This window comes from Lytechinus variegatus, chromosome 9 (assembly GCF_018143015.1).
Source record: "Lytechinus variegatus isolate NC3 chromosome 9, Lvar_3.0, whole genome shotgun sequence".
Classification (NCBI taxonomy): Eukaryota; Metazoa; Echinodermata; class Echinoidea; order Temnopleuroida; family Toxopneustidae; genus Lytechinus; species Lytechinus variegatus.
In genome coordinates this window covers 8,130,606-8,146,113 of record NC_054748.1, presented here as the reverse complement: position 1 = coordinate 8,146,113, position 15,508 = coordinate 8,130,606, and the positions used below count along the sequence as shown (strand labels likewise).

General features: G+C 38.4%; 1 protein-coding gene across 1 annotated transcript; it reads left to right on the top strand.

The window, feature by feature from the left end:
* Positions 1–6,538: 6,538 nt before the first annotated feature.
* LOC121421714 lies at positions 6,539–12,189 on the top strand. The gene is made up of 4 exons (XM_041616498.1): positions 6,539–6,605; positions 7,777–8,024; positions 10,344–10,422; positions 11,047–12,189. Exons 1-4 carry the CDS (start codon positions 6,578–6,580, stop codon positions 12,066–12,068), a joined length of 1,377 nt encoding a protein of 458 aa, XP_041472432.1. The 5' UTR covers positions 6,539–6,577; the 3' UTR covers positions 12,069–12,189.
* The last annotated feature ends 3,319 nt before the right edge of the window (positions 12,190–15,508 follow it).

Sequence of the window (15,508 nt, the reverse complement as noted above, 5' to 3'; positions counted from 1 at the left end):
ATTACATAGGAAACATTTTTATCATAACTTTATGAAACATAATTTGCTCAGGGCCTATTGTTCCTGGTGCTCGCATTGTCTGTTTAGAGAGATGTATAATCCTGTTGTACGAAAAACTCCCGTTTCAAGTCAATATACACCAAATATATCATTGTTTTATGTAGTGGCATATGATTCTTTTTTAATGACTACTTAAAATGATTGCCCCATGTTAAGGTCTTAATATAAAACATTTCCTGTCCGTGATTACGTTCATATCAGTGGATTGGTGAGATAAGTCTGCTCTCCGTGAATTCCTAAAATCAGTCCTTAAAAAGTCCCTTTTTCTGATCTGAATATCAAAAATTTTCAGCTCGCACTTCGCGCTCGCATCATTTGGTTAGTGAAATAGCGCTGACTAAGCGACTCAAAATTTTTGCTGGTGCCCCCCCATGCCGTGACCCACGGTACGCCACTGCCTCTCTCTGTTTTGATCCTCCGCTCTTCGGAGATGAGCGATAAATCGCAGTCAATAATAGAATAGACGAGATGATCATACACTGGGCCCGGACACTGGGATAAAATGAATTCCACTCCCAGAAAAAAAGATAATGATTGGAAGATGAAGGCAAACTAGGATGCTGAAGATTTTATTAAAAAACATTTTTCCCGCCGAAATTAGTTTTTTTTTCACAAAAGAGATATACGTACATGCATAACTCAGTGATATGCAAATTGAGAGATCAGTCACTAATTCCTTTTCTAAACTTTTTTCTTCAAATTTTACAGATTTGTCAAATATAGGACCCTCTTGAATGAGCCACAAAAGGAAAATATGAAATGTTTAGGGAGAAATAAATTTGTGTTACATTTCAATATGGAGAAATTCAAATTGGAATATTGGCATCGGCTTATGTAATACGAGAAAAAAGTGACGGGGATGGAGGATGGCATCGCTTCCCTCATTTGCTGACTTGAGGCGGAAGTTCATCCTGAAGAAAACTTTGTTGTAAAAATAGCAAAAAAAAAAATAGTTAAAAATATTGGTGAAGAGTTAGAAAGAGTTAAAGAGTAAGTTATTAGAGTTCAAAGTTTTGGATTTGTGACGTCATAAGCGAGCAGCTGCCCCGATGATGTGTTATGTAATTTAAAATGCATGAATTTCAAATTTTCAAAGGTTCCTGAAGACTTAATTTTGTTTTCTATTCATGGTCAGGTGTAAAATGATTTGTCTATTGGTATACAAAAGGTACAATGAAAACCATTTTCAATTTTCTGAGAAAATGACATTTTATTGATTTTTTATCATTCGCTATGTAGAAATGCTGCTCGCTCGCATATAACGTCACAAATCTAATAATGGAAATTATAATAACTTTTTAATTATTTGATGATTTTTTCTCAAACCTTCGGCAATATTTTTCATTATTTTTTCCTGCTTTTTTTACAATAAACTTTTTGTTAGGGTGAAGGGTGAACTTCCCCTTTAAGGCGGTATGCAAATGAGGAAATCAATGTTCAACTAATTATATAAGCCTAAGTGCAGTGACGTACCTAGGATTTTGCAAAGGGGGGGGGGGGCAAATTTGTCCACCAAAAAAATTGACCAAAAAAATGGTCTTCAACCACATATGAAGGACATTTCGCACCAGAAAAAAATGACAAGCAAAAAAAAAGGGCTTCAAGTACACACGCACGTGGGACCGCTTGTGGCTCGTCAGTTATCAGTGGTGACTCGTCAGGAGGGGGGGGGGGGGCAGGGACGCGTCCCTTGCATGGGTTGCATGAGACTCGTCAGGGGGGCCGGGGGCAGTCTGCCCCCTTAGGTACGCTAGTGCCTAAGTGTTTTAAACGAAATTTCAAAATGTTATATCTTATACTTTACATCTGAGTTTGATAAAATTTTCCGTGTTTACATGTAACTCTAAAGGTTTGTTTTTCTCTTTAAATTCAAACTGATTTTTTTCTGCATGGGGTGGACTTGATCTTTAAGCTTTCTCTCGTACCGGCACCAAAAACTACTCTCTCTCTCTCTCTACATGAAGGGGGCAGGGGCCCGAGCTAGAGGGGGGGGGGGCTCATGATAGCCTTCATCCCTGCCTGAGATGATGGGGCGCTATATATACGCCTACAATGTACACTCGGCCCTCCCGCCCCTTAAAAACCCGAACACAACAAAAATTGGCGGTATGCTCTTAATGCGTACTTAATAGGCATACGGGCTTCTTTTACATGTAATATTAGCCCCGAGTTTATTTTTCGGAGGGACATTTCACTTTCACTCCATCAAAGGCAGTGATAGTTTTGGTTCACCGGAAGGGATGGAGATACTGCTGTTATATAATATTTAAAAGATTGGAGGGGGGGGGGGACGTAGGGGGACATGTCCCACGGTTCTGCTGTTTGAGCGGAAAGAACCATTATGGCTGTACTCAGAAGTTTTTTTTTGGACGATCGAGGGAGGGCGGGGGGCAGGACGCGTCCAAATTTTCGAAGACACCCTAAAGGCGAGAGAGTGAAGCAACCAAGCTTCATCATTGGGGGTGTTTTTGCGTTATCTAAAGCATAATCGAAGGATTTCATGCACACTTTTAGTGAATATTTCAAAAATTTGTGTGAAATGTACTTTTCAAAATTTATGGGACGGCAACTGCCCCTGCCCCCAGTTGCGTACGGCCATCCCACAGTCTCTAAACTGCGGTCGGTCTACCCCATCAAAAAGTGGATCTTGATTGAAAAAAAATGTCTTATGTTGATCATTTTCATTGCAATCAGATTGTAAAAGCAAGTAGACCCTACGTATTTTTAACTATACAAGAAAGTCAAAAGGGGCCTATGCTTTCGATCCTAGCAGAATCTTCGTCGGAGGCAAAATGACAAACTACGTCTATATTATGGCCTAAACGGGAATCAGGCTTGACAATAGGCCAAAGATTTATCATGACAGGAAAATTTAAACTAATTAGTTTCATTTCTTTTCAATCAACTGCACTAAAAGGTTCAAACAGCATGATAAATACGAATTTTCCAATTTTGCTTACAATAATTGTTCTAAGATCCGGGGAGCGAAAGTTCAGTTTCAACATGATCAAATAAAAAATAAAAAGAATCTTACACTTTTAAAAATCCTCTTAGGGAAATCTAAAGAGAAACTAAGTGACAAAAATATAAGTGACATCAGTTTAGAAACTCTTCAGAAATAAATTGCTATAAAAATACCCCGCTCGCTCGATCAAGTACTTACATATATTTCCTAAAAGGAGGCAAACTCTCTATCTAATATTTTACCAGAGATAATCACTCGCTCTTTTGCCGATCATTATGATATGCATAGCATTTCAGTGGTGAAAAAAAAACACGATCTGGTGAATATATTATATGGATTTGCTTGAGAATTAGCTATGAAACAGATGGTTTTGAAATCGTGGGGGGGGGGGGGGAACCGCCCATTGCCCCTAGCACTCCCTCGCAGCGTACAGCTTCTGCGCTTGCCAGATTACGTCTGAGTGTGAACAACAGAGATTGGCATAAATGCTTTTTTACAACAGGAAACGATATTCTGTGAAAAGAAAGCCGAGAAGTAAATGATTTCAGGATAACTGTTGAACTTGCGAAATTTATTCCTATTTTCGTGATGAGGACTACCTTAATAATCATACTTGGAGGAATACTCCTCAACCCAGGTATATGGGAATATGTCAGAGGAATTTCAGGTAAGCATCTTGAATAAAAGAAAAGGAAATTCAGAGAGATTTGCCCTAATTTCTTGATGTTTTGTATGAATATTTTATATATTTTTTTCATGTTGATGACATAAAGTCAAGACAATTAACGGTTTTTTCGAACTCGAGGGGGGGGGGAGTGGGAGGGGGTGTTGATTGGACCAGCGGTGTTGTGTTAGTCTACTCGATCCCAGGGGGAAAGAAGGATAAGTAGGGATGAGGAAATCAAAGGAAATAAGAAAAAGTGAAGAGAAGATAGAGGGAGAGACGCTGCTTCCCTTTACCCTCTCTCGACATGCTTGAGAAAACCAAATTAGTGAAGAGGAAAACAGAAAGAAAATAAAGATCAAGGGTCGATACGCTGGTGTTAATTTATTGTTTTATATTTGATTTTTGAATTGAATAAGAATCATTGTTTAAACGGATTAGACAACCATATCAATTTGTTGTGTACAAAAAACGCTCCTTTTATAAGGCATAGAAATGGGACGTTTAACGCACAGTCACTAATACGCGCCGCTGTCTTCGCATCGTGCAGGCAGTCTACGTGTATAGTGGCGGGCTGCTACATTGCGGTGCAGGGGTGTTCAACTTACATATCGTGAGCGCACTCAGCTGCGTGTTTTCGCTTCTTCTCCTTTCTCTCCTTTTCTTGTAATTTTTCCTCGCATTACTTGTTTTCATAAATTTCCCTCTCACTTTCCTTGTTTTCTCACTCCCTTCAGTTTTGTAACTCTTCTTGATCACTTGCATTCATTGGCACACCCCCGCGGTCAAAATGGTACGGTTCTATCCAACATACACTCAAGTCGTCGCTGTACGAATAGTGAAATTCTTCACGCGCTGCCTAGCTATGCGTGTGTACTGTGTACTATACTGCGTACACACAATGCCATCGGCTGAACCCGCCAAACTATAGTGACCAAAATTGCAAAAGCTTTTGCAAATGTGAAAAGTGACAGAGGTTTTTTTTATCCAATCAAAATCATTCTTAGGTATTCGCAATCTACAGCATTTTCTGCAAAATGTCTTTTTTTATAGGGTCTATTGTGACGTATATATTTTTTTACAACAATGTGAAGTCGCACCAAACGTTTCGTTTCCCGCACTTGCCCATTGACTCATGTACAAATGGATTTCCAAAATCATCAAGAAAGGTTCCAAAAACCTCAAAAGTGACAGAACTTAATTTGACTAAAATTGAATGAAAATCATATCATGTTCAAGGTGAGAATCTGCTCTATTCTATTCTGTTTTGATAGATCACCTTGTTGACGCGTTTGGGAGATATCTTAGCAAATCCCTCAAAAACTGCGTATTTTCTATCATTCTCCATAGGGAAATAAATTAACACGCTACGCATGCAGTGCAAAAAAGGAGCGCAAACAAATTGATATGTAAAGGTTCATATAGTCAATAGCATTATATACAATTTTAAGTTGTTTATCAACCTTTAAAAGGAAATTGAGAAGGAAAGAAATGACAGGAGATCAAAATAGAAAGAAAAAAGATCGAGGAAGAAGAAAATGAAAATAGGCCGAGAGATAAAACCTGAAATGGAAAAAAATATCGATTTTTGGGGCCAAGAAGCCTGATAAATCCTATACGATATACATGAAATTTATGGATAAAGAAGGGGAATTGGAATAAATATTCGTTCCAAGGGACATACCGGCTGTCCCCTCTTGGAATTGCTAAAAAGGGGAAAAAAAATCAAGGGGAGAAAGATATAAGAAAAAATGAAGGAAAGGCTCAAATTCAACAGTATGGCGATGTTTTCACACTGTGCATAGCTCGACAGTGTGACTGTTCACAGCGTGTTCACATGGTCGACTTTGAGAATATGTGATTCACACTGTTGAATTGCTCAAATTCAACAGTGTGGAGATGTTTTCACACTGTGGATAACTCGACAGTGTGACTGTTCACAGTGTGTTCACATGGTCGACTATGTAAATATGTGATTAACACTGTCAAAATGCTCAAATTCAAAAGTGTAAAGATGTTGTCACAGTGTGGACACCTTGACAGTGTGACTGTTCACAGTGTGTTCACATGGTCCTCTACATGAATATGTGATAAACACTGTTGAAATGCTCAAATTCAACAATGTGAAGGGGATTTCACATTGTGTTCCACACTGTGAACACACTGCTGAACACGCCGTGTGTTCTTTCAGTGGAAAGATATTTCCACACTGTAGAATAAACTGTGGGACACTGTGTTCTTTCCAGTAGGGATGATGTAGTTCTGAATGGAAGCACAGGCAAAGAAGCAAAATGACCGCGGACAGGTTTACAAAAAAGGTCCTTTGAATTGCTGCTTCTCAAGACCAGAATGAGTTTGATGCGTTTACCTTTTGAGGAAGTTGGTGGCGCCAATCCTGTAAATATGCTATACTTTTTGGCATCTCCGGACTGCGGAAGGACACCGAGTAAAATCACTGTGCGATTGTTTAGAAATCGATCTTCAAAGGGACTGATTAAAAGAGTGTTAGTGTGTATTTGAGTTTTGTCAGACGTGTATCAATCAGATATGATTATTTACGTCTGGGACCGACCTTTAACGTCACCATCCGAAAGACGTTACCAGGGCTCGAACCTCTGCATCAATAATTTGTAACTTCCCGCATAGCTTGGATTACAGGTGCACGCCACAACGCCCAGAGTGATAATATTCATATATATGAATGAGATGGTGGTAACCCGATCCTAATTACTTAATCAATGTTTTGGAGGGAGTATGACGATTATATTATTATCTTTGAAAAAAAAAACATTTCTTTTTCCATTTCTTGTTGAAATTCTGCAGAGCTTTTCTCGTGTCAGTTTGGAGATGGGGATTCATGTGGCATTCATTCTTCACAATGGAAAACGATGAGCGGTCGGGAGCAAGTGAATCACGGTGATAGTTTATTTTAATTTTTTAGTTCAATTCGTCTAAGCTTATTTTCAATTGTCTTATTAGTCTTTTATATAACGCAAGCTAGGAAATAAACAGAGGATGTAGGACAAGCTTCATCTGTTATGATTAATCAGTCTAAAGCCCTTGCTTATACTCTACGGCTCTAAAAAAGCAAATCAGTCAAATTGACTAGCTAGGTGCAACTGTTATTCTAGTCATATTTGACTATTTTCTAATCGTATTTTAATAGAACAGAGTTATCTCTGACTAGAATATTATGCCAGAAATGTGACGATCAGAGGTTGCCATAATTATCAGTTGCACCCAGCTGACTACTGGTCTAGTCAATTTGTTTTTATTTTTTAAAGAGTATTATGATGGAGTGGGGCTTGTGAGCTGTTGCCCCACGATAAATGACACGACCGACGATAAAAAATAATAATATGAAAAGAAATGAAATGAAAAGACTGAGGGTAAAATATGAAAGAATTTTTTAAGATATACTAAAGCTGTCATAAATAAGGTTTTTGTTCAGTTAGTTAACAATTATGTGAACAGTTTTTCTCTCTCGCTTAACTCGCTCGCGACTATACGAACGCCATGTTTTACCCTTTGAAATCTACAAACAACCATGAACTTGAATGGCGTTCAACGCAAATTCAGGATTGAGGATCGAAAATGTATCTCAATCCGGTTCAAATCTTATTATTTCAATACACCTGAACCATACTGGGAGACAGTTACTTCACCGACTACTACATTTTCTCTATTAATCATCTAACTAGACCTATGTATTTATTTTGTTATTTGTCAACACCCGAGTACTGGTGTGCAAATGGGGGGGGGGGGGGGGCTTCGGCAATGCCAAATTCCGAAGTCCTTCCATAAATTAGAAAATTATAAAAAAAAAGAATGGAAAAATATTTTTGCTTACTGCGCCACTGCACTCAAATAAATGAAACTGATCAATTTCAGTGTATCAATTCATATTATAATTTTCCCAGCGAACTCGTGCAGTGTCCAATATTTAATTTTATGCACAGTTCCTTTGTCTCCTAGATGACTCTTACGTTATACTTTTCCTATAATTTTAGAGCATAGGGACATGCAATCTGCTAGGTATTATGCACTATATAAGTATTATTATTATTAATTTGTTCCTTTTCAACAGGTTGGTTTTACGTAACGAAGCGTAATACTGAGCTGGGTATGAAAGCATTCAACCTTCCGCCAATGAGTAGGACATCGATCACGGCTCGACTCTCCTTCAACTACAAGTTCTATGGCTACACATCGTGTAGTCTCCTCGTAAGCGTCGGTCGAAACCTGAAGCTCAAAGAGCGTCGTCGTAATACCAGGGACTCGGGGTGGAGAAGCGCCCCCAACGTCGACTTCTGTTGTTGCCCGCGGTGTCCAACGGTAAGTCCCTCGGACAGAAGCAATATATGCAGGTCCCATGGATGTATGCACATGCATTCCGAGTGGTAGTTGCATTGAACTAAAAGACCAGTATTCTACAATTCGATTTTAATTGCGGCCAGTATTTGTGTGCTAAAATAAGAGATATTAAAAGTTTAAAAAAATTGCCTTTGGCTTTTTATAGTCAAATCTTGAATTTATCAGAAGGTGGATGGGGGAGGCGGCTAAAAATTGGCAAGTTTTTGTTGCACTCCAACTAAGCGAGTTTTTGAATGATTTAATAACCAGTAAATAAACAACCAGTTCCTGGCAATTTCGCACAACTTTTAAGTTTAAAGTAATTTAGCAATCAGACTTTTTTGTATGGGTTAAGTAAAAACATTAATGATAAAATAATGATAATGATACATATCATTTATCTCGCGTCTTTTCCATTTTTATTGAATGTTCAAGGCGCTAAGAAGAGAGCAAACATATAAGTAAAGAGAACTAAGAGAAGTACAAGAAAGGGTATACAACAAATGAAGAAATGTCTGTCTTCAAACCTAGTGCCTGCTGGTGAACAAATGCAATTTTAGGTCGCCCTTTAAGGATGTTGCATAGTTTGAGTTATTCAGCTCCTGTGGTAGTGAATTATACAGAGCTGGTCCGTCATGAGCAAAGGCTCGATCGCCCTATGATTTTTTAGATACTGGGATATGTCAGAGACCAGATTGGGATGATCGCAGTGTGCGTGCAGGTTGATTGTGGTGTATAAGAGACTTGTTGTAATTGGGTGCGGATCTATTGATGATATGATGAACCAAAAGTAGAATCCCAGTAGAATAAAAAAAATATGCTATCCTTTATGGGCAACCAATGGAGGTCTCTAAGAACAGGAGTGATGTGATCGTGTTTATCTGACAGAGAAACAATGCGAGCTGCTGAATTCTAAAGTTTATGAAGTCGGGTAATTTTAGAGTTAGGGATATTAAAGAGAAGACTATTTGCCGAAATCAAGACGTGAGGTGATGAGTGAGTGCACAAGTTTCTCTGTTGCAGAACGAGATAAATATTTTCGAATGAAGCCAATTGCGGCATGAATCAGAGAGAGGAACAGGATTACCGGCAATGAAAATGGAGTCCATGTTAAGCTTGCTGTCTTATTTGAGATTTGAAGCCAAAAAGCATGAACTCCCAATTACTGTGGTTCAGTTGCAGAGAATTTGATTTCATCCACGTGTTAATAGCAGAAATGCAATTTTCCAAAATGCGCAGAGCTGTGGAAGCTTGAATTCGGTCCGTTGGAAAAGAGACAAAAACATGTATATCATCGGCAAAAATATGGTAATGAACAGGGCAATTTTGGAAAATATGGCGAAGACCGAGTAGGTAACTTGAAAATAAGGTCGGTCCGCCTACAGAGCCCTGCGGTACTCCACAACCTAATGACAGTGAGGAGGATGTGAAACCGTCAAGAACGACAGACTGTGAATGGTATGATAGATAAGATCTAAACCATTCAAGAGCCTGGTCCTGGATACCTAAGTTTGCAAGAGTATTTACAAGTATCTTGTGATCTACTGTATCGAAGGCCGAAGACAGATCTAATACGACCATTGCTGTAGCGGACCCAGAGTCCATTTTCTGCAATTATATAAAACTAGAAACGTTTATGAGAAGAGTCTCAACACTATGATGAGGTCTGTAAGCCGACTGAAAAGGGTCAAGTCCGGGTCAAGTAAATTGTGTTCTAACAAATATTTCTGCAGTCTAGTGAACACATTCGGGACACACAGAGGATGAAGCCACACATACGCAGGGAGTTGCACTAATGTTGTCGCGCCAAGCCCAGGGAGCACTTATTGGTTGGGAAGCCCATGGTCCAAGGATAATTGTGGCCTCCTTAATAACGGATAAGCAGAGGATTAATATGGATGTAATCCAATGTTATGCTTCTACGAATGATGGGACAGATGAAGACAAGGAAAGCTTCTACAATCAACTTCACACAATAGTGCAGAATAGAAAGAGAAGAAACATTACAATTCTGGGGGATTTCAATGCCAGGATTGGATGTGACAACACCGGTTTTGAAGAAGTCTTGGGCAAACAAGGTTTGGGAGAGATGAATGACAATGGGGAAAGGTTTGCAAATTTCTGTGCTGCAAACAAGTTTGTTATTGGAGGGAGCTTTTGCGTACTTGTGTGAGTGGGCGTGAGAAAGGGAAAGAGAGAGAGAAAAAAGAGAGAAAAGATAAGAAAAAGCAAACCTTAAAGAAAAGCCAGAGTTTTTTAATGTCCATCTACAGTGTGTAACGAATTGTATTTTCGCTGCAGATATTCTTCAAAGCTGTGTGCAAGTTTGGGAAGGGTGGAGTAGCTGTCGATGACATAGTCGTATCAGTTGTCAGGATCCGTAAGTATTCTTCTTTTGAATGCACATGATATTATGCATGGTGTCAAGTGATTTTATTAACAATAAGTGTTATTACCATCACTATTATGTATTCATTATTATTATTATTATTATTATCGTATTGTTGTCATTTCATTTTTATTGTTTGCGGAATGGTGGGTTCAAATGTAATTTGGATTTATTAATTGATACTAGAGGTGTTGTTGCTCAGTGGATAAGTCTCCTGACTTCGAACAAGGTCCGGGGTTCGAACCCTATCGCAGCACTTGCGTCTTTTGGCAAAGCGTTTATCTACACTTGCCACTCTCCACCGAGGTGTGATCGATGCCTATGCGGTAGGAAGCAATTCCTTGAATACTCGAGCGTCAAATAACGGTTGCCGTGCTAATGCCACGTTAATAGTATGCAGTGATTAGAAACATTACTATCAAGCGCTATAAAAATATTGCATATGATATTATTGTTATTGTTTTTAATTGTTTAGGGTCCATTATGTAAGTCCATGGACGAGCCTGGTGTCCACATGTCCCTGGCTTAGGAACAACTTTAACTGTTTGATATTTATGATGGAATATACTTTCAGTCGGAATAAGCGTATTATATTTTATATATTCATTTTTGTAGATCAACCACTATCTCGTTCGAAAACGCTCACAACGCAGAAGTCAATGACAGCGTCAGCCCCGATTAACCAACGAGCTTCAACAGCAGCCGGGACAACCAGTACCAACGGTTCTACAACTTTGCCTAGCACCTTGAGGATGATTCCCCAAACAGAAGTCTCGACTCAACCGAAGTACCACAGCCAAACACATGACACCTTTGATACAATGGCAGGAACCTTCGAAACAAGCACTTCTTGCACAACCAACGGGTCTACCTATGGAACCTCTTCTGAACTACCAACCCAGACTCGACAGAGCAATACTTTTTTAAAGGTGGTACGTACTTGGGCACCAGGTGAACCAAAACATCCACAAAAGTTAAAGGTTATTTTACCTCTGGTGAGCTTGGGAATATTAGTGATCGTCGCGGGGTTGGTGGGGATGTGCGTACGAATGCAGATGAAGGGTCGGAAAGAGATTCCAAGCCATGTCAACACGACTGTGTCATTTCGCGCAAGAGGCAAAGGCCTTGGCAACATGGACTTCAGACAAGAGCATCATCATCTGGACACAAGATTAGAGACTTCTGGTCAGGAAAATGGAGACCATCACTACATTCCAATGAATCCCATACGATCAACGGAACCATCACCTAATGGGAGTCGTGATCCCGTAGTGATTTATGAAAGTGCCACCGATGAAACGGAAAAGCGCCACATCACCAAGAAGCATGAACCTACATACAGAAACCTGACGAACAGAGAACAGCGCCCTCACTTATACGCGAATTGCCTTCAGTCGTCGGATTGTGAAGGCACAACACAGACAAACTGGTTTGATAGCTGTGGCTGTACCCTGAAAAATGATAAGCTTCATACAATTTCCTGTTCGGAGAATGAAATTTTTGAAGAAGACAGCTTCGTCAGGCATGGTCATTACATCCCAATGGACATGCAGAGTAATTCCTTTTCCGGTCGTGAATGTTGGGACCGTTGGGACCATTACTATATTCCAAAGAGGGCGCCCTTCACAGTCATATGATAACAGAATACACTTCTAAGCAAACACGATCTACTACCAAACTTTTACAAACACAATTTGCAGGAGAAGAATTGTCAACATAAGCAGATTGCTTGAAAGAAAAATGATATCCCCAGATTAAAATTCTTTGGTCCGTATCTTTCTGTGGGGATCCTCAAATTGGCAAACATGCTTCAAAATGGCTGATTTTGTGGACAACTCTCTTTTTGCTTTGTACACAAATTTTCCCCATTATCTTTCATTGTATCTTGACTCATTCTGAGCAAAACACCTGTCATGGGAAAATATAATTCACACCACATATATTAAGGTCAGGAGGAGATAATGTGACATATATAAAAATAAAAAGGGGAAAATCTGAAAATTTGTGTACAAAACAAATGGAGAGTTGTCCACAAAATTATCAGCCATTTTGAAGCACGTTTGCCAATTTGAGGATCCCCATAGAAAGTAAAACAGGACCTTTTAAACGTCTATAACTTGCTTATCTCATAACCCATTTTGATGAAACTTTTATAAAAATTGTTTCTCTCATTTTACTTTTCTCTTCTTGGGTTTTGGTTTCCATTAAGATTAATAATACGGTTACACTTCGTAATTCCGAAGGTTCGTAATTCCGAAACGCGCAAATTGCCTATACCTCGATGTTCGCTAATCCGAAAACGTTAAAGGGTTCGTTAATCTGAACATGTGTGGCGTTATTCCAAAGGTTCGTTATTCCGGAGGTACGATAATCAGAAAACAAAATAAGATTCGATGTTCCAAAGGTTCGTTAGTCCGAACACGAAATAAGGTTAGTTAATCATTTAGTTTTCGGAAAAATGAAGCTTCGGAATTAAGAATGTATGAGAATAATACAGCAGAATGATAATATAAACTCATACATGAAATTCGAATAATGAAGATGGAGATGAATAGGATGATGGGGATGATAGTGACGGTGACAATGGTGAAGATGGGATGAATATGAAGACCATGGAGATGATGATGGTGATATGGTTACGTCTATTCTCAATGCTGGGAATATTCCTCGTTTTTAACGCTTTGGATTTTATTTGGATTTGAAATACTTACGTAACATTTTGGTTGAGACCTAAGACAGGACATATCATAGATAAATAACGAGCTGTGTATCTCAATCAACATATCAATGTGAGCGTGTAGAAAGAGATGATCATAAGCACTGTTTAACGTGTAGGGCCATTAGTAAGAGGTCGTTGATACTAGAAATGATGCACGCGAGAGGTTTAGATATAAAAACAGGACATTCTAAGCACCTTTGCATGAACAGGATGAGTATCTAACTATTAACAATTTTAATTGTATTTTCAGCGCTTTGCATTTTGTTACCTTCAACAGGATTCTAACGTGATAGTTTAACACCTCAGGGTGTGGTTCTGTTGGGACACCAATTACGGGTGTCACTTTCAACACCTGTCTTCACAAAGTGTATGAAGATAATAATGTGAGTCCCCCATTTGTCATGAAATGAGAAAATATTTTTTTTCCTTCTCAGCATTGACCAGGCCTAAAGATTTCTTCTTGGATGAATTTTACGCAGATAATCCTTGCTAGAAAGAACACAGTGTCACCACAGTGTGTTCACACAGTGGACTATGTGTGAAAATGTGATTCACACTGTTGAAATGATCAAATTCAACAGTGTGGAGATATTTTCACACTGTGGACACCTCGACAGTATGACCGTTCAAAGCATGTTCACATGGTCGACTATGTGATTCATACTGTTGAAATGATGAAATTCAACAGTATGAAGACATTTTCACGCTGTGCTCCACATGTGGATATTGAAACCACACACACAACCTGACAACCAGAGCAAGCTCGGAAATTTCCTATTCATGAGCACAAATGCACGTATTCGTGCATGATTTTATTTATTATCGTTTGATCCGTTTACACCTTTTCTTTCATCATTCATCCGTTTTCACCCAGAATAAAAAATGAAACAAATAAAAAAATAAAATGTTATTGTTACAAAAATGATTCACATTTGGGGAAGACAGTCGAATTGCTTTTCTGGTTCTGCTGTGTTGAACTGCTTGCCAAACGATGAGAGAAATAATACCTGTCGCAAAAGTTTTCGCAGTTTTCTTGAGAAGAGGAATGTACATTATGATATACAATAACTTCCTTGTAAAGGTTTTTGTATACATTAATGGTAACGGTGATTTTTGTAGTTAATGTACAGATGTTCCTTAAAATGTATAAAGTAACTAATATGTTTAATGAGTAGAATTGTAATCAATTATCGATGTTCGTTAAGTGTGAGTCTATTTATTTAAAATGATTGTTTGGGGTTAACCCCTACTCGCAAGTCGGTTTTATACCAGTTCAATTGGCAAAGTACATGTACCATGTTTTATGTATCAATGATTAAAGATGTTAATATGTATCAAGAAGAGTTACTCATTACTTCTATTCTAATGCAGATTGGCAGATTGGCCGAATATTCGCCCATAAAATTAATAATGATAATATTCTGTTTTTGTATAGCGCATATCACGTTGTCATCTGTCGTCTTAGCAAGATAGTTTGGATATTATTCCCCTGGCTTGACCCCGATGGACCTATTTACATCAATCTGATCTCCCCATTTTCGTCCTATGCTCTCTTTTTCTTCCTATTAACACACACACACACACACCCCACTCTCACTCACACACACACTCACACCCCCACACATTTATATTTGAAAGTAGCCAATTACTAATATATTCCACACTTTACAAACATTTCTTTTAGTGGACCATCTCATAATTATGCCCTCTTTTATGGTGCTTTTGTATCTAAAATCTTAAGTCTGCCTTAAATCACCGATTATGTTATTGTGACAACGTTCATCATTTAATATGTGTATATCAGTATATGTATTTGTAAATGTTTCACATTACTCCGTGAAAAGTTTGAATAAGGAAATGAAATAAAGACTATAGACAGCGCACAAACATAAAGATCTTGTTATGAAATCTTATTTTTGGGTCTCCGAAGTACTTATACAGTAAAAAAAACGAAGAGCTAATTAAATATAGCTCTTAAAGAGCGTGTATAGTGACTGCACTTCGGAGTGGTGATTTGTATAGTTCAAATTCGAACGAGAAAAATCAGCACTCTGAAGTGCAGTCACTACACACGCTCTTTAAGAGCTAAATTAGCTCTTCGTTTTTTAGAGTGTAATACATATATCTCTGATATTGACTCTTATATAATGAACGATTCACAAAATGAAAACTACTAATTGATTCTAAAACCATGCAATGATTTACTTAAATAAATTATTCTTAATACAGACGAATATATGCCCAGTATATCACCTGACGAGATTTGATTATTTACTGTGATTGATTAGGATTCTGATATTCAATTTGATTATGATAGGTGCTGATGATGGCGAAAGTGTCAATACACTGTGTTCGCAC